Source organism: Balaenoptera borealis (assembly GCF_965194805.1).
Source record: "Balaenoptera borealis genome assembly, chromosome: 1".
In the NCBI taxonomy this organism is placed as follows: domain Eukaryota; kingdom Metazoa; phylum Chordata; class Mammalia; order Artiodactyla; family Balaenopteridae; genus Balaenoptera; species Balaenoptera borealis.
In genome coordinates, this window is record NC_138860.1 from 141464194 (window position 1) to 141485044 (window position 20851).

At 36.3% G+C, this 20851-nt stretch overlaps 1 protein-coding gene across 21 annotated transcripts in view; it reads right to left on the minus strand.

Moving 5' to 3' along the window:
- Positions 1 to 20851, minus strand: part of PATJ (PATJ crumbs cell polarity complex component) — a 350711-nt gene that overhangs the window by 261480 nt on the left and 68380 nt on the right. For 20 of the 21 annotated variants that reach the window (XM_082356308.1, XM_082356317.1, XM_082356327.1 and 17 more), the window contains exons 15-17: positions 20243 to 20377; positions 15151 to 15312; positions 11792 to 11923 (exon numbers count right to left, since the gene is read on the minus strand). In XM_082356308.1, the coding sequence (XP_082212434.1) occupies positions 11792 to 11923; positions 15151 to 15312; positions 20243 to 20377 (429 nt within the window). The remainder of the gene's footprint in view (positions 1 to 11791; positions 11924 to 15150; positions 15313 to 20242; positions 20378 to 20851) is intronic. The other variant, XM_082356311.1, reaches the window with a different exon arrangement.

The window sequence follows — 20851 nt, forward strand, 5'->3', positions numbered from 1 at the left end:
AGCCAAGTTTTACACGAATCATACCAATTACCACAACATCATCACGTTCAAAAAGTAAGTGCCCACAAAATACTTTCAGTGCACTCAAGATAAATTAAACTGATATGGTTCCTGGCTCCTTGTGTCATATTACTTCCTTAATACTATTAGACATTAAGAATAGATTTTTTCACGCATCATACATAGAACAAAACAGTCTCTGAGTAGCACAGTAAGCACAGCACACAAGGCAATTAAAAGTGCAATGGAGGGCTTCCCTGGTAGCAGAGTGGTTAAGAATCCGTCTGCCAATGCAGGGGACACAGGTTCGAGCCCTGGTCCGGGAAGATCCCACATGCCGCGGAGCAACTAAGGCCGTGCGCCACAACTACTGAGCCTGCACTCTAGAGCCCGCGTGCTACAACTACTGAGCCTGCATGCCACAACTACTGAAGCCTGCATGCCTAGAGCCCGTGCTCCACAAGAGAAGCCACTGCAATGAGAAGCCTGTGCACCACAACAGAGTAGCCCCCACTCGCCGCAACTAGAAAAGCCCATGCGCAGCAATGAAGACCCAACGCAGCCAAAAATAAATAAATTTAAATAAATAAATTTTTAAAAGTGCAATGGAAAAGAGGTGCACAGAGAAACTTGCTAAAAGATCAAAATATAGTCTAAAATGGAGGAAAAAATACATAAGCTTGCACATAATTTTATTCTGTATAATTTCATACTTCAAAAATCTATTTTAAACATCATAATTTAATTGGTTCAAGCAGAGGTCCACGACTTTCTCTCATCCCCTTCTAGTCTCCTAGTTGACATTCTCCTTGGACACTAAACATTATCTTTGCATATTTCATCTCTTGAAAATTTTACGTCATGCTGTAATTGTTCACGTACTTACTGTTCACTCCTGGCCCAGGACTTTTGCTAGCTGTGAGGAAAACAAAACAAACCAAACCACACAACTGTCCTTTATCTCAAAGTCCCATCTCCTGACTGAAATGGCTGGGGTTCCACCAGGTTGATGGTAGTATTCAAGGACAAAGTCACACCCTCTATTAAAATTACATTAGTTGAAATGTGAATATACCTAACATGACCAAACTATACACTTAAAAATTAAGATGGTAAATTTTGTGTTATGTGTATTTTATCCAAAAAAATTTTACGAAGAAAATGAATTTATAAATAAGAAATACCCCATTATCTTCCAGAAAAAAACTATATTAGTTGAAAGTTATTTTGATGATGCAAGGAAAGTACAGACACACAAAACTTTTAAAAGCTTTTTAAGTATTAGTTTTGGAATTTATTTTAATTTTCCAAAGAAATCACTCTCAACTTAAGCTAAACAGTTACAAGTACCAGCTGAGCGACTTCCCTGGTGGAGCAGTGGTTAAGAATCTGCCTGCCAACGCAGGGGACACGGGTTCAAGCCCTGGTCCGGGAAGATCTCACATGCCGTGGAGCAACTAAGCCAGTGTGCCACAACTACTGAGCCTGTGCTCTAGAGCCCGCGAGCCACAACTACTGAGCCCTCGTGCCACAACTACTGAAGCCTGCATGCCTAGAACCCATACTCCACAACAAGAGAAGCCACCGCAATAAGAACCACACGCACTGTAATGAAGAGTGGCCCCTGCTCGCCGCAACTAGAGAAAGCCCACGCGCAGCAACCAAGACCCAACGCAGCCAAAAATGAATTAAAAAAAAAAAAAAACCAGGTGAGTGGTACTGTTCAAGTTGTTTAATCTCTGAGACTCGAGTTTCTCATTGTAAGTGGAAATAACAATAATACAGATTGTGTAGAGTTGTTAAAAGCATTAAATGAGATAAGGCATGATTAAGTGCTTGGAAAGCCCATAGTAATCACTCCATAAGTGCTTTTACTCTCATTCTTACTATTACTCCTGTTTCTGTTACTATGAAGATAATGGAAAAGAATTTGATAGGGCATATGTGTTTGAGGAGTTAACAATTCAACTGAGCATGTGTAATTTAGACCAACAGTGCTATCAATTGCTAAACCATCCCTGATATTACACTTAAGTGTTAAGCATGACAATGAAGTGCTGGCCTTCTACTCTCCAGATACGTGGACCTCTGCACCTGAAGAGAGGCTCAGAGAAGCATGGTGTCCTCAGTTCTCACTCCCCCTAAAAGCCGACACTAAGGGACAGGAGCCATCTCTACACCGGAAACTCCTGACAACCACTGCCACATCAAGGACATAGGACGCACTTCATTCTTCTGAAAATATTCTGTGATTTTTTTTTTTCTTTTCAATCCTTGAAAGGGCAAGCAATACTCTGTGATATGTAGCACACAAAATGCAGAACAAAACTTTTCCAACTTTGAAACTGCACAGGAAAAAGGCTAAGGAGTCCTGCTGGGAAATATCAGGTAAAACACACATAGTTTCTACTCTCTGGCAGTGAAAAGGCCATCAGGTCTCTAAAGAGCTTTGACTAGGTGGGAGGGGTTAAGGCAAGGGACCATAAGGATTCAGGAAAATATGAAGTAACTTTTTTAGAACTGTAGTAAGTGTTCCTCTCTGGAAAGATAATCAGAAATTTTTATCATCTTTCACTAGAGCCACAATTATGAAGAATCAGTGTTGTTTCTGGTCTAAAGACTGTACTTTCACTCTACTTGACCACAGACTTAGGAGCCCAGCTCCACTACTTAACAATTGGATAATCCTGAACAAATTCTTTAACCTCTTATCATCAGGTTCCTCATCTATAAAATGAAGATGATTACAGGACCTACCTCATGAGGTTGTAGAGATAATTAAACCAGTGTGTGTGAGCAGTACATAATTACTAGCTATTATTATCATGGGAAATGGTGGTCATATTTTATAAATGTTAGAACAGAAAATTTCTCAAAGGATTTTTCATTAAAAGGAATAAAATATGAAAGCTTAGATAGATATTAAACAGCTCACAGTTACTAAAGAAAATCAATACATAAAATCAGGGCCAAGTTATCAATTCCAGGACACTTCTGTTCCTGGAATGTCCACTACCTGTTTGTGTGCAAGTCATGCCTCAGTTCCCCATCAGGCCTCTCTGGGTCTTAAGAAACAATCATTACGAAATCTCTTAGTCTTACTTCTACCACTGCTAAAATCATAATGTATTATAGAGAGTTGTTCCCGAGTCTGTTTCATCTATTATATTTTAACATATGCTTATTTATCCACTGTCTCTCTACTCCCAATTGAATTTAAATTCCATGAGGACACAGGATCTATTGTCTATTTTGTTTATTGCTATATTCCCAGTGTCTGGAACAGTGCCTGACACAGAAGATGCCCAATATACATTTGTTAAATATACACTTGAAAGGAAGTATATCTTTTCATCTTTAATCCCGCATACTAGCTCATAAGTGAACAATAATTTTTTGGAAGGAGATAATGAATAACAGGTATAGCAAGTCTGTGCTCAGATTCTATTTTTAAAAATCATCATCACCATCACCATCATCATTTTTCAGTAACTAGTAACACATTATTTTATGCCCAGAAAAGTGTGGGCATGTATATACATCTTTTATTTAGTCTTTATAATTTTATAAGGAAAATATTATTTCTATTTTAGAGATTATTATATAAGAAAGACTAACAGGCTTGTCCAAAGTCCTAGTAGGGTGTCATAGCCAGAAGGCAAATCCTGGTCCTTTCTGACTCTATGTTCAAAGTGCCATACTGGTGAACAAAATATATGATTAAAATAAAACACAGAGGGAAGAGCTGAAAGGGGAACCTGAGCCCTAGAAAGTGGTGTGTCCAGATCGGGCAGCCAATCTCCTTTCATGCATCATTAACAAATTAGGCCTTTGGTACCGGAAGGAGGCAACACCACTTCCTGGCCCTCACTGGGGAAAGCAAGGCTCCTCTGGATCACCACCTGGCTCCAAATGACACCCACAGACAGGTCAGAGCAGGACAGAGGACCACGCCTTAGGAAAACAGGTTCTCAACGCCTGCTGGTGGATCTGATTCCATCTTTCTGCCATACTCTAGGAAGGGCTATGTCTTTCATTTACTAGTACGGTTCTCAACGCTGACACCAGAATCCAGTGGGAACTTTCAAAACACACCCACACCTAGAGATAGGGGAACACTGGCAATGAAACACCTCTGGAGACTGTTTCCTCTTTAGACCAAATTCTTTTTAAAAAAAAAAAAAAAGTTATTTTTCTGTTTTTAATTACATGGGAGACAGATGCATAGCTGGACATTCACTAACTTCCTGGAATATCTTGAGCATTTCATAGGAGAGACAGAAGTACCAGTATTGCAGTAAACCTGAGCACCTTTATGCCTATATTTTAGCTCTCCATGATCGTTTCATAAACACTAATATAAACGGTTGGCCATCTCTGGAATACTCACTGAAGTTAATATAACAAATATATCATTTTCAGAATCTCCTCCTCCTCAGCAATGCCTTCTAGTGTGACACAGAAAACAGTCCTTATGAAACATTTGTGAAAAGGAGAACTACCCTAGGAGAAAGCACCATCCAGTTGACAAGCATTTGCTGCTTGCCCTCTATTCTCTCTCTCCCCCATTAGACACAATGGGATTTTTTGCCAAATTCGTATTCCAGAGGAGCCATGAAATTCCCTCAAAGTTCAACATCAGGCCTGACTTAAGATCTTTGAGGCCTCCTGCTAATTTCATCCCCCTGCAGCTGCCTCGCTAAGGCGAGCTTTTGATCTGTACTATCTGGATTTCAAGCTGATATACACACAGTCTCTTTGATCTCTTATTAAGTGGCTTCTGGTCTCCTGATGCCTTTAGTCTTGCTGCACTGCGGTGTTTGGAAATCAGTCATCATCCTGAGCACACTACAAACTCCACACACCAGGAGTGGGCCCCCTTCATTCACCCACTTCGCAGGCTTGAAAAGCAATCTTTAAGCCATGAGAGAATTTCCCCAGTAGCCACAATCAATCCACTCCATGAACACACTACTAAGAATTATTTTTCAAATGAAGCAGCTTAAAATGATTTAAAGGATACAGAACTTTCCCATAGAGGGAAAGGAAGCAAATCCTCTGTGAAAAGAAATCTTCAGCCCAGTTGGCACTGGAGCTTACAGTACTTTGATGTTAATAAAAATAAATGTGGATAGGATTCGGGGATGGGCAAAGATTGGGACTTTATCAGTCCCAAGTTCCATTAAGCAAAAGTGACCTTTAAATGCAGCTGTGTGGTTTGTTCAACAGTAGGCTACAGAATATATTTCCAAGAACACGGATACTGCCATTAGTAGCAGACTGACTGCATTTTGCTCAGTACCAATATCTTAATCATACACGGATGAACTGGAAACAGAGCTCCTTTAAAACAAAAAAGAAGAAGAAAAAGAAGAAGATAAAACAGCAACAAAAGAAAAAAACCCAAAAAACAGATACTGGTGGCCATGTTATGAGATCCCATGAGCATTAAAATGGAACTATATAATAACTTACAATATATTACTGTCCTGTAGGTCTTAGATTCTGAACCCAACTTAATAATGTTAATAATATAGGTACTACTACATGTTAAAATTATATCAATACCTATCAAATTCTATATCCCAGATTCTATAAACTAATCAGTTGGCATGAACGTAAAGATACTGGGCTTCCACAAGTTACTAAAGACTATATACTGATAGTAGAATTCACCCAAAATCTCAAATCTTGTGGCACAATTAGAGTCCTTAATTTCTTCCATTTTTAAACTCAATCTTCTGATAAAGAAGATTAAAACTGGTGGAAAAAATAGGAATAGATTTTGGGGCACTAATATCATAGTCTGAATATAAATAGTTTATGCCCTCTCTTAACTATAAAGGTCAATAAATTAATTACTGGCAATATAAAGTTGAAACAAAGTTGATAGTTGTATATTGCTATCACTTAATCTGTCTATATCATGGAAAACCATTAGCAAATCCATGAATTATGCACTTACTTACACTTTATTTTTCAGGAGAATTATCTAAACAAGGAAATTACATAAGAAGGCATCAATTTTAAGTGGTCTAAATACATGAGTCTCACAAACATTTATGTGCAAGCAGTTTGGTAAAAATGTACCAAAATTTAAAAGATAAATGCTCTTTTGATGAGCAATTCCTCTTCTAGGAATTTATCACAATATTTATTCGCACCTTTTTATAAAAGAGTATGACAAGGATATCCAATACAGCCTCATTTGAAATACCCACCAACTGGGTACAGGAGCTTGGTTAAATAAATTATTGTACAACAACAATACTATACTATGCAGTCATTAAAAAGAATTAGATGGCTCTATAAATACCAAAATGAAAGAACATATAATTGAGGGGAAAAAAGCAATATGCTGAAAGCGTGTATGACATATTCCATTTATGTATTAAAAAATAAACAACCAGCAAACTACCACTTATATAATCGTGTCTGTATAAAATATCTCTGGGAGGATAGACAAGAGAAACAGGAGTTTTTATCTGGGAGATAAAAAATGAGGGATTATGGTCAGAAGTAAATATACTCATCACAGGGTACCATTATGTACCTTTGAATTTTTATGCCCTATGTATATATTACTTATTTTTAAAATATTTCTAATGTGCACAGAAAGTCATTCTGTTGCACATATGATAAGAAAAAAGCCAACTTAAACCACATGCATGAAATGTATACACTCCATATAATTTTTAAAAATCTTTTAAGGAGAATTCCATTTAACAGAGTAGTCAGGCAGAAACTGCACACTGGGTTCTTCTCACAAATACTAAGGCATAACATATCCAAGACTCAGCAATACTGCAATTTTTTATATTTATACTATTTAAGTTTTATAACCCATTTCTTCTCAGAAAAATTAATCACTGTTAGTTTTTACAGGGAGGAATATTTTCACTATTATTTTTAATCAGCCATCTTTTGCCTTTGGTCTTTCAAACAGCTTTTTAAAGTGTTACTAAGAGTATTTATATATGAATCACCTCTCAATGGCTGTGCTATTATGCTTTCTATTTTTACCTCTCTCAGTGTCCGAGATAAACCCAAAACCTTTCAAAAATATCTGCTTTGGCAAAAATTGAGTTCAGTCCCCATATCGGGAAGGGAGAGAACTGAGGAATGGGATGTCAGAGGGAGGAGAATTTACTGGTTAATAAATTTTACCTGCTAAATCACTGAAATTCAAAAGTATCAAGAATGGCAATATCATGGCTAATGTTCAAAAATTGGCTAATGTCAAACATTTTCAGTGAATTATAATCATGAGGGGTTATTCAAAGTTCAACATAAATCAAAACACCAGAAAATATCCACTTGCGATGTTTAACTTATAAGGTCAAATGAAGGTAAAATCCACAGTGTTACAAATTTATTTCAAGCTTTTTGGTAGAAATTAAAAATTACAGACTCTCAGACTACCTAATAATTGCTTCATTACTGAACATTATCCCACAACAAATTACTTGCACTAATTTAGGACAATAATTTGTAATTATTTTTGTTTGAAGCAATAAACACTAGCTCTTACACAGTGCATATAAGCAAACTATATTAATTTTTAATACTTACTAAACTTTCATATAAGCATGAAAATGAGATAGTATCTAGCAGCTTGTCTTTAAGATATGAAATGTTTTGCAAGCTGAAAAAACAGGAAGATCTGCTGCAGTAAGTTTATTACAGGGACTCCCTGTAATAAAATACCCACGGAAATACCACTCATACGTAAAGAAGCAGTATGTGTGGTGATTAAAAGTCTAGATTCTGGCAGCTGACTGCTTGAGTTCAAACTCTATTTCTGCCATATACTAGCTGTGTGAATTTGGAAGAGTTACTTAACCTCTTTGTGCCTCAGGTTCCTCACTTCTAAAATGAGGATAATGATAATACATATTTCATATAGTTCTTGTGAGGAAAACATTAAGTAATTAGAACAGTGCCTAGCAAACAGCAGACACTCACTATATGTTAGCTATTATTATTGGATTTGTATTAATTATTTGGATTAATATTAGGATTAGTATCAATATGACCATTAGTGATATTCCAAGGAATAAAGACATTACACATAAATAATGGGGAATCAAGACAAAGATAACTAGGGCACAGTATGTAATCATACCTAGAAACTGGCAAAAAACTATACTATTAAAACTTATAACCAAATTTCTGAAGAGTTCTATATTGCTTAGAAACAAGAGTACACAATTAAGCCATAATATTCATGCTTTTGATAAACTATGCACATCGTTGTTTTCTATGACATGATCTTATAAGGCATGACGTTACAGTGACCAAGGACTCTTCTAATATGGTATACTTACAGGGCCAGATTTTAACTAGCCATGACATGAAGCAATGCCTAGGCACAGTTGAGACTAACAAATATCCTACCTCCTTTCAAATCACAGCCAAAAAAGCTACAATCACTTCACCCTAACAACCTGAATCATATTTACTAAGTCTTCCCTATTGCTTTCTCCTTTTTCTTTGCCCCAATTTATTTAAAATGCCTTTCATGAAAATGAATTGCCACACATTCCTCTTTGGCCATATGACTGAGCTGTAGAACTGTATATCAGATTCAGCTCTTTCATTGCAGGTACAAAGACCTGCTTATTTTCTCTGCTCAACTACACAATTTCTATCACTGGTGAATCACTGAATCCCCTATCCAGACTGCCATCCCATCGTTCCGTGGTCAATTCAAGATCCTTTATGTTCTCACTCATCTCTTCCTAAAGCTTGGCTCAATTTACGTAAAAAGCAAATTTCTGGCCAATAATCCACAAATGGGTAATTCACATATGGCTCATCAAGAGTTGGCTGCATTCTAGAACGTAATTTTACAATTAAATTTAGACTTCACTAAACAAAAGCATCTAATTATTAATTTTCCTAATCTAACTAGTTAAAAATTGATAGAACACAAACGTATTGTAGTATGGCTCCATCTTTGAGGACAATATCAAGACTTTTTGTGTTTATTTTCTAAATTAGATTATTACTAATAATACATTTCCATAATAATCTAACATTTCCCACTTCTTTACATGTAAATTTACTTAAACCATAATAATCCTTTGAGCTAAACATCATTATCCCCATTTTATAGATGAAGAAATTGTAAAAGCACCTACAAAATATATATTGTATATAATTTTGTCAGGCTTTTGACAGAGTTCTTATTTTTCTAGAGAAAAACTCAGTAGTGAGAAAAGTGGTTAACTGAAATTAAAATACCAAAGTAAACTTTCAATCTCTTCAATACTGCTAATACAGGTCCTTTATAACCTGGAAACTCTCCCACTATACTAAAATCTTTTCACTGTGGCTAAGATGTTTCTACAGCACTTCTTATACAAACTATTCTAAGCTTGGGGGTGAGCGTGAAGCTCTGCATCAGCCCTATTCAGCTGCCTAATAAATTCATACAAGAAGCATCAAATTCAATAATAACCAGGAACGTGGCCTTTCATGCCTTCTGCTAAAACTTCATCTGGCCTTGCAAAAAATATTTCTGAACTTTAGAATTTATTACCTAATTACAACAAGAGATGGTATAACCAATTAATTAACTTGCCCAAAACCAAATTTTAAATTGTGTTTACACGTCATCTAAATGTCATGGGGATAACAGTTCTACATACCATTGACAAATGGTGAAAACGTGCTGTGTACAACTATAAGTATATTTAAGATTGACTTAAGAAAAACATGCAGTTTAAGACTGAATGTTTTTTCTTCCAAGGTTTAGTTGCAGAAATAAATAAGCTGAGCCCCTTAATGTGAATCAAAGTAGCATTTAGAAAATGAAGTTTTTTTCTATCAGTTCTCCATAAGCACAAAAGCAAGAATATCTAACACTTCTTTTGCAGCAAAATTACTTCATATAATTTGTGCAGAAATAATCATCAGTATGTGTAATAGTGATTGTGAGGAAGATGGGATGGGGGATATCTATAAATTTACAAATAAAAATAAGATCCAAAAAAACCCAAAGGTATGTTACAATGCATATATATGTGTGTGTGTGTGTGTGTGTGTGTGTGTATATGTATATATATATATATATATTTTTTTTTAAGTGTAAAACTCAGAACTGATAAAGGAATTTTTCTCTTAACCAGGGATTACACTGTTAAAGACTATCAAGTTTTTCTTTCCATCTTTTACTGAACTTTTTATTTTTCTTTTTAATTTTTGAAGCACTTCTCTAACATGTGCAATATTCAAAATATAAAACTTGCAGATAATGTTTTTTAAGAGGGTAAGAGCAATCATTATGATATATTTATAAGAATGCAAAAACATATAGATTCCAATGATAATGAAAATGTAGCTGAATATCTAAAACAACATCTGAAAAGTGTTTTCTAAACTAAATACCAATTATCAACATGTTAACAAAAAAACCCATTGAATATGTTCATTTAGTCCCAATTAATTTTGGCTAACCTAAACTTTATTCAATCATTCTGTAAATATTTATCAATCACCTACCTTGTGCTAGGTAATAGAGCAACACTGGAGAGGAAAAAAAAAGTATCAATACGTGCCATTTGCTTTATATTTATATGCCCTAATAATTAATCAATATATAAACTTCCAGAATCTTACAGTATTAATATTTCTTGAAAAAGATATTTCCAAAAATATGCATTTTTTGGAATCAACAACTCATAATTCAATAATATTCCAAAGAGAACTTCCAATAACGAAGAGGGTTATCTGGCACAGAAATATGCCAGCAAAAATAAAATAGATATAATCTATTTCAGTAATCTTAAAGCACACTGCCAAAATATGGAATTTAATGTTCTTACATAATGCTCAAAGTATTTTTCTTTCAATCTATTCCCGATTGCCTTATTAAAAAAAAAAAAAAAGAATTGATTTTTATATCACTTGGCATTTTATGTGCTTTGATAGAGTACATTTTGCTTATTAAACCACAATGTCTTTAGGCAGCACTAATGTATTAAAATATGCATCTTAAAAGTGAAGAGATTTCTTGCCAACAGTTTTAATTCCCCATGATAGTCAGATGGTCTAAAAATACTTTAACTGGTAAACTGGTATAACATATAGATGTCTTATTGTGACCTTTCACATTGCCACCCCCAAACCAAATGCATCAGTCACTTTACCGTAGTTATAATTGGGGTACATATAAATACATAAATATTATATGTTCTATATTAAATATAAATATAAACTTCACCAAGAACATTTCTACTCAGTTATGCTCATTGAGATTAATAGGTAAGCAAAACTATAAAAACCTTCGTGTGAAGGGAAGGGAGAGGAGAGTGAGAATTGGGAATGACTGCTAATATGTATGGGGTTTCTTTCTGGAGTGATGAAAATCTTCTTAAATTAGACTGTGGTGATGGTTGCACAACTCCAAATATACTAAAAACAACTGAACTGTATGCTTTAAATGGGTGAACTTTATGGTATGTGAAATATATCTCAATAAAGCTGGAGGAAAAAATCCTCCATATAGAAAAAATTCATCAAGTTCCAGTCTCTAAAAGCATCCATGGGTATAAAACTATTGCTTCCCTTATGTCCACTTATTATATCATCTACCATTTTATTCACTAAGGGAGCTATCAATTGTAATGGTAACAATCGAAATTATAACACCCCACCTTTGGAAAGTAGCATTATACATCAAATAATTCAGTTTTGCCTAAGTCAGTGGATGCCTTAAACAATTACTACTTCATATAACTTTAATACAAACTAATTGCTCCAAAAAGCTCTGTATAGGTTCTTATACCTGGTAATCCAAAATGCTGAATCCCAAGCCTTTATGATCTTTTACTAGTTCAACAATCTTGACTTCAGGAGACCACAGGGCTAATTCCCCATCATCATCTTCTTCAGTATTGACATCTATATTGTGGTCAGCCTGAAATACCAAAGAACATAAATGCTTCAATATACTGTCCTTTCAAGTTTGAAAAGAATTAACGTATCAGGAATCTCATAGGTTCGTCTCAAAATGAGGATACTCTTTGGCATGCATAGTTTTTCTTTTTAATCTTTTAAAAGGGGCATGCACTGGGGCACATATACTTTAGTATAAAACCTTCATGAAAATTCAAGCACTTAAAAAAAACAGGTTGTTCATATAGTTGTGTTTTTTTTTACGTTAAAGTGTCTGTTTCATTCCAAGTATTAACACTGACCTCTTATACTAAAATGAGTTCTGTCATCCCAGTAGAAGCATAAAAGGAAAAATATGCAATTTAAGAAGATATGAAAACATCACACAAAATCAAAGCTTTTAAGATATTTAAGTAGCAATACCTGAATTCATAATTACAGTGAGAGACAGAGAGAAAGACACCAACACAGAGGCCAGGACAGGACACAGAGATACCACTTCTGTTGGCTCCTAGTTTTCAAGAAAAACTTTACTAGAAAAATAAGGTGAAAAAAAATCCAAGTCTTTGGGAATCATCTAAGTCTAAAAACAGGTAAAAATCAGAGTTGAAATAATGAAAACCTGATCTTGGAGGAAGGAGGTCAACACAACTACTCAGTACACAGATCCTCAGCTGCTTTCCCTGACTCCACACCCGCACATCCCCTATTCCAAGCTCCCTCCTTTCAGGGAAGAGTCACTGCCACATGGAATTCTAGGAAGCTAAATGACAGACGGTCAATGAGTCAACTACGCAGAAGGAGAATAGCTGCTCCAACCTTCTGCTTTTATACTATTTATAGAATTGGATTATATTCATGTGATTTATCTTCCCCAAATACTCTGAACTTCTATCTGAGGCTCAAGAATTACCTTCTTTTTCTTTGTGGCCCTAGCAATTAACAAAATGCCTGGCTTCTAGGCTAGAATGGTGCGGGCTGTCATAGAGTTTACCATGGTTATCCCCTCAACCCGCAACAGTGCGCGGCTTATAGTAGGCACTCCATAAATGTTTGTTCAATACATAATGAATCAATCACCCATCTTTGAGTGGCCTCCCCTTGAAACTCTTTTTAAATAAAGCTATAGACTAAATAATAGTCTTTAAGAAGTCTACTTCTAAAAACTTTGAATGATCTTAGTAAATAAAATGGAAGTAAATAAAATAAAATGATGTACTTCCTATGAATATAATTTTGAGTGACCTGTGTAAGAAAATCCATTTAACGGAATCAAAGCTGGCAGATGTGGCAGGCAGAGGGACCCCTCTATTATGGAAGAGTAAGGCACCATAGCTAATACAAAAACATCTTAAAATTAGGGCTGGACCAGATCTCAAACTGTCCCTGCAGGACATGGTGGATTAAATCTAAACATGGGAACGATTTCTTGGTTCTTGAATTACAGAACTTGAAATTAGTGGGAACGTTCTGGATCAATAAACATCTGTTTATATCAGTCTGATGTGAGGAACTGATAGATTTAAAAAGAAAACACTTATACTTTCCAATAAAAAGTAAAGTTACAATGGTAATACAATACGATTGATGTTTTACTGAGGCATTTAATACCTTTACTGATTAATAAGCATTAGAATTTTGTCTGAGCTGCTTAACAATACAGGGTTTAAGAACCTAAGATCGTATTGAGATAAATGAAAAAGACAGAAAAGAGAGCCAGGATTTTAAGAAACCACATATAATTTTAAAACCCAAGTTTATAGAAATTTCAAGGCATCCAACATATATAAGATATTATACTCCAACCAGAAATATATCACTTTGATACAATCAATTCTGCATAACTCCTGTATTTACAGAATAGAAAGCAATCAACTAATGGGCAGCAAGGATGACATTGAGCATAATTCAAAGCTGTTGTTTACCTATTGTGGTAAAGTATGACAGATGGGAGCACAGAGTCAGCAAGCGGAGTTGGTGATTTACACACCCTGTAAGATTAGATTAACGGCATTTTTATCAATAGAGGTAAGCTATCACCCACATTTAATTTTAGTAAAGATTGCAAGAATCATAAAAGTGTGGCATTTGAGTCCCTTCCTTGAAATATGTTTACCAAAGATAAGTATTAAAAAAAATTATCAATCAACAATGAATAATTTACCAAGCACCTCGTATATGTGCAGTAAAGAATAAAAACACCAAGAGATACAAAATAATTCTAAGATTTGGCCTCTGCCCACAGGAGCTGACAGTCTTCTTGAAAAAACAAACTTAATATACACTGAAGTATCTGTGACTACAGGACAGTGCTACACTCTTGTATTTTAGGAAATCACAAAAAAGGACAGGTGGACAGGAGAAGTTGAGAACAGCCATAGCTAATTTTTACTGAGCACTGTCCTTATGCAAGGCATTGTGCTAAGAACTTTGCACACATTACTTCATTTCCTTCTCTCACCACAGAGGAGGTAAGTACAATAAGTATCTTCGTTTTTCAGAGGAAGAAGATCAACAGAAAGTCAAGTTATTTGCTCAATCATTCAAATCATTAAGTGGTAGAGGCAACATTAGGGTCTATGTATCTTGAAAATCAGACCGTAGGCAGGTAAAAGGGAAGGCCCTGTGGATCAAAACTGGTGTTAATGGAATTATAATCTAAGAGTCTGGAAAGGGGAAAAGTGACATAAAAGTTACAAAAACATAATTTGGAAAAGCATGTGCTTAAAACTGTTTTCATAATTACAATGTTCTTTAAAAAAAAAAAAAAAAAAGACTACCAGGGTCACATAAAGTGTTATTCTCTGACCTTCTGAAGGCTTTTACAGCAATTTTTAGACTCATTTCAAAATTGGTCATAGATCTTCGTGTTTTTAAAGCTCTGAAAAAGGGAAGCCCATTAGATATTCAATACTTACCAACATCTTAAACTTGTTAAGATGAACTGAGTTGAACTGGGAGCCAAAAGTAACGAGCTCAGGTAATTACTAAAAAAAGGTTTTCTAAAATCGAAGTGCATGCACATTAATGTTACCAACTTTTCAAGTTACCAAAAATAAGAGTAAAGTTTCATGACATTAAAGAAAAGTAACAATTTGAAAAGCTATGTATTGTTGCCTTTGAGAGCTACTGTTGTCAAACAAAAGAGGAAGGTTTTCCCCTCCCCCTTCATATCACAATACACTCTCGGGACATCCCTGATGAAGGGGCATGCCTATGGGAACCACAGTGCGAGTATTCATTTAGTACCTCCATTTCAGGAAGAGAGGTGTCAGTGGTCCTTGGTTCATCTACAGAGGCTTCATCATCAAACAACCGTCGACAGCAAACCAAGGTGAAGGGGGGCGGCACTTCTTTAAGAAAGGAGACGGCTTCTCGGCGAGATTTCCCATAGAGCTGCACGCCATTGACCTAGAAAGATAAGGGATAAGTCAGAATTGAGGAGGCCCCAAATGAAAAGAAACAAAAATCTCTTTCTTACGTCAAACTATCAAAGTGAAAACAGGATAATCGTTTTATTTTCCCTGTAAACAAACGGCCTAAATTTAATCATTTTAGTAGTACAAAAAAACAGAAATCCCTAAAATTTATAAAAATTAAGGCTAAAGTTTTACTGAACTTGGGTGAATAAAGTATAAAATGTGCTCAGAGTACAACTATTACTGGGTATGTGATTTGCCTAATTTTCACATCTCCCTGCTTTCTCCTTTCTATACTACAATGTTGTATTCTCTCATCTACTCCCCATCTCTCCTTAAACACACTAAACATCAATGATAGCCTTCTTAAGACCGCTTCCTTTTGCTTTTTCATTTTGTAAGCATATCAATAGAGATATTAACACATTTTTAAGACTGTTAAAAACTGCTCAACTTACAATGTGTAGGTAACAAAATCTAGGATACTTGGCCGTCAAAATTTAGCATCAGTTCACAATTTTCTTTCACAGCCATAAACTCTTAATACCATCCTAGAAAAATCACCTCTGTAGAAAAGAAATACACATAACTTTGCCTCAGATCCATTCTTACGTACTCTGCTGACACAGCCATCAAGGGTAAGAAGTGTGTCAGATTTTCAAATTGTTTTATACAAGGGTCCCACATGTTTAGAAGAACAAAAAGATAATCAACCATTCCTTATTAATGATTAATGCTTATCACCAAAAGATTATCTAAATTTCATATTATATATAGTGCATAGTAACAATTCTTTGCACCAAAGATGATTTAGAAACATAAGTCTATTCTAATTTTTCATATATATGACTTTAGCTCAAGGAGCTCGCTCATCTGTCCGCCACTCCCAAAAAGCTGAGGCATAAACACAATCCAGGCAACATATAATCTTTTCACATCTGACTCCTACCTTCCTGGCAGGGTTCAGCAGCATTATTAGTTTTAAAAGTATTTCTGGTCTGGCCTTAATTTCTGACAGGTGCAGTGCTAATGTCCAGATAACTGGCAGGGTTGACTTTCCTGGGAGGAACCTTTCCACTAAATCTGTCAAAATTGCTCAGAGAATAAGAGCACAGTGGGTTTTTGGAAGCATCCCATCAACGGTGGTCTGAGCCCAGAGTCAGTCATCCCTTGGAACCACTCTCACCTGTAACATACCCAGCACTTAGCCATCAGACCAGACATAATCTCCCTGCCTTTTAATTATTTACAAAGAAATCACCACATAGTAAAGAGGCCCACATGTGTTTCAGGGAGCTAGTCCTAAAAAGTAAACATTGTCTCCCAGGACTTTATGACTGAGGAAGGGGTCCAGAGGATAGCAAGTTCAGCAGCACATGAAAGGTCCTGGAAGAACTGCAAGTCAATCTTCACACAAAAATGGGGAGGGAGGTACTTGCCACTGGTCACACCATGTCCATGGTGCCAACCAGTGGCATAAGCACAGGAAGTTCTAAAATCAACCAAATGGCGAGTAACATACTGAAAATAAAGCAAGCGGATAGATACAATCAAAGCAGGAATGCTACTCATGCACAAATATTTTAGCTTGTGTTTCACATTACTTCAACAAATTTGAAAATCACTTTTCAGGTTTTTATCTTGGTGTACATTTAAATATTTATTTAGCTCATTATTTATTCATTTGAATTGTCTCCAATTATTATAGCAATGCCTGGTAGTCCTCCTCACCACTCTATATGGCTAAAGGGATTGGTCACATTTCCCATTAGCAACTCCTATCTAAGGGGATTTATGGCTGCTGTAAATAGCTGCTCTGGGCTGAGACTTGGCACAGTGTTCTAACCCTGAAGCATATTTGTGTTCCTAGTTTTAAGCTCTAAGGAGTACATTAGACAGACACACACACACACACACACACACACACACGTACAGTCAGGAGTTTATTTGGCTAACTTTACAGAGACTTTTTAATTTCTGTATTCAGTTGCTCAGAAGCAGTCAATTTTTTTTTTAACATCTTTATTGGAATATAATTGCTTTACATTGTTGTGTTAGTTTCTGCTGTAGAACAAAGTGAATCAGCTATACATATACATATATCCCCATATCCCCTCCCTCTTGCGTCTCCCTCCCTCCCTCCCTATGCCACCCCTCTAGGTGGTCACAAAGCACCAAGCTGATCTCCCTGTGCTATGCAGGTGGAAGAAGCCAATTTTTATTTTAGAGTTCACAATATTTTTCTAGACTCTTCAAACCTCTTAAGTACTGTCAAGTCTCAATTATTCTAGAGACTAGAAAACACATACACATGTATTCATCTGCAGAGTACATAATACTGGACAAGTATTGTCCCACTACTTCATTCAATCCCCATTCAATCTTATCCTATAAAGGTTGCTTATGTCTTTTCACGGTGGTCATGTTGCCAGTATCTCACAGTGAGATAATGTATAAAGCATTATCTTTACATGGACAATATTCCATTAGATCCTCACAAACATAGAGTGAAGTAGGCATTTATTGATGAAGAAAATGATTCTCAAAAAAAGTGACATGCTAGGACATACGGTTCAGCTGTGGCAAACTCAGAACCAAAAGCAGCTGACTTGCAAACCTGTGCTTCTTTCCCTATCCCAAGTTCTTTCACTAGAAATCTATACTTATGAATTCAACCAGTCTTCATGCTACCTCATTACATCACATTCTATTACAAGGGAGAAGGCCCAAGGAATTCCAATCTCGGCTATGGCACAAAGGACTCAGTTGATGGCTGAGATCACCTATACTTGCTCTACTCAGATCCAGCCAACATTTCTTTATCACCTAGCAGGTACTAGTAGTGAATTATACTTAATGCTACTGAGCTGTAGACTAAAAATGCTTTAAATGATACAGTTTATGTTATGTTTATTTACCACAAAAAAGTAAACTAAACTGGTTTTTACTCATATTTCCATATCTCTCAAATAAATATATCTCATTTCTCAATACCTAATAACTACATATTATGGCAATGTTTTCCAAATGGTCTCCAATCTGCATATTATCATGTGTGACACCACAAAGTTATGTCATATACTCTGCAAATCAGAAGAGAAAGACATGATTCAGCACCAAAAAACTCATAAGCAACAGAGTAAAGTCTAGGGCATTAATCCACAATAAGCATCCCAATATCATTCCTTGAACACCTCTAAAAATAAGCCATTTACTACATCTTAAAACAGGACCTGGCCTCCCATGCTTATGATAAAATTTGCCAATAGTCACAGCACTTTTCTCTCTGACCTCAAAATTCAACTCGGAGTTCTCAACATAACCCGTCTAGGTGACTGAACACTACTTACAAAAACCCAGCAAGAAACCTATTTGCTATTCTTGCCATCCCACTTTAAGCAAATATACATTTTAGAGAGAAATCTCTACTTCAAGGCCCATGGGATTCTAATCTTGGCTAAAGCAACTAGGTTGACTCTATTAAACCCAACCTAGGACTTCCTGTGGATCTAACACTTGGAAGAACCCTCTTCTACACGGCCTTCTCAACGTTTGACCATTCCCAGTATCTTTTTTTAGAAGCTTAGAAAGTAGTGTGATATATTGAAAAACCAGTGAAATGGGAGTTAGAAAACATAAACTAAAGTCATCACTCTACCAGTGTATAAAGTTAGGGGAAATCAATGCCTTGTTTTCTTATCTGTAAAATTAAGGGTCGTTGCTTGGTTTGTCTGCTGTGTTGGCTATAGAACTTTCCAATCTAGCAAAATCTCTCAAGGCAGTCATGTCACAGCAGAAGTGCTCTAGAATTGCTCTGACTGAAGAGAGGCTGAGAAGCCTGAATGAGCCCAGTAGAGGCTGCCATCATGGCGGGGAGGGAGTCCCAAGGAGACAATCTGAAAGCTAGTCAGTAACACATAAGCCTGAGGTTATCCAGCTCTAATCCTTATTAGAAATAATCAACAAAACCTGCAAATAAATGTGACTACATGTTCCAAACAAGGGTCAGGGGTTAGATTCTTAAAAAGAATTTTGAGGGCTTCCCTGGTGGCGCAGTGGCTGAGAATCTGCCTGCCAATGCAGGGGACACGGGTTCGAGCTCTGGTCTGGGAAGATCCCACATGCCGCGGAGCAACTAGGCCCGTGAGCCACAACTACTGAGCCTGCGTGTCTGGAGCCTGTGCTCCGCAACAAGAGAGGCCGCGATAGTGAGAGGCCCGCGCATCGCGATGAAGCGTGGCCCCCACTTGCCGCAAGTAGAGAAAGCCCTCGCACAGAAACGAAGACCCAACACAGCCAAAAATAAAATAAAATCAATTAATTAATTTAAAAAAAAAAAAAAAAGAATTTTGAAAAAAAAAATACTAATTATGCTATCAAACTAAAACAGGACATTAGCTTCTTCCTTAGTTAATCATTTAAATAAGCACTCAAAAGGACATCTCAGGAGTCCCAAAAGACGGGGAAAATGAACTGAAAGTATGTTATCTACTTCACTTATCATTACATAAGTTGTTAGTATTTTTCTTCACCTTTATTTTATTTTTCCCAGCTTTATTGAAATATAATTGACATATAACATGTAAAAGTTTAAGGTGTACAATGTAATGATTTGATACATATATTGTGAAATCATTACCACAGTGAGGTTAGTTAACACATCTATCACCTCACATAGTTACCATAGTTTGTGTGTGTGTGTCTGTGTATGTGTGTGGTAAGAACACTTAAGATCTACTCTTTCAGCAACTTTCAAGCACACAACACAATTTTGTTAAGTACAGTCACCAATTATTTTTCAATCTAAGTAGCTCACATTACATTGGTATTGATGATGTAACTCTGTGGATTTCTGGTGAGAACACACTCTCCTACAACTTAAAAATTCCTGCCCTGTGTCTTTTTCCCCTCAAAAATTTTACCTCAAGAAGCTCATCTTCTGGCTGTAGGAGGTTCAGTGTATCAAGAGGACCACCTGGAGCAATCGAAGAGATATAATGGTGCCCATCAAAGGAATCCACTTCCATGCCAAGCCTCAGAGTGTGAATGGGCAGCAGCTGCAACAAAACACAGAACAGTAATATAAACACGACAAGGACACATCTGGCTGTTAATCCTCTATCAAGTATTTTTTTTGACACAGAAGCCCCATCCCCAGAATCAGATCACCAAAATCCCAAAAGAGACAATAAGGGGAAAACTAGCCTCAAGTAAAACATGAAGTCATTTGTCATCTTGTTCTCACTCTTGTCCTCTCAGATTCCTTGGGAATGGAGAGACAGACATACAAAGTCTCCAGTTCTAAGCTCCAAACTTCCTATAGTTCCCAGTATGTATTCTGTGTTTCACTATTCTGCAGGGCTTCCCATCCCTCAGGACATCTAGCTCCTTTATGTTACCTAAGTTCCACTCACACTTCAATACTAAAGCAGTATCACTTCCAGGAAGCCCTTCCTGATATCTGAGCTAATCTGCTTCCATCTGGGGTCCAAGATCACCCTGTACACATCTCCATCACAGCTCACAATACA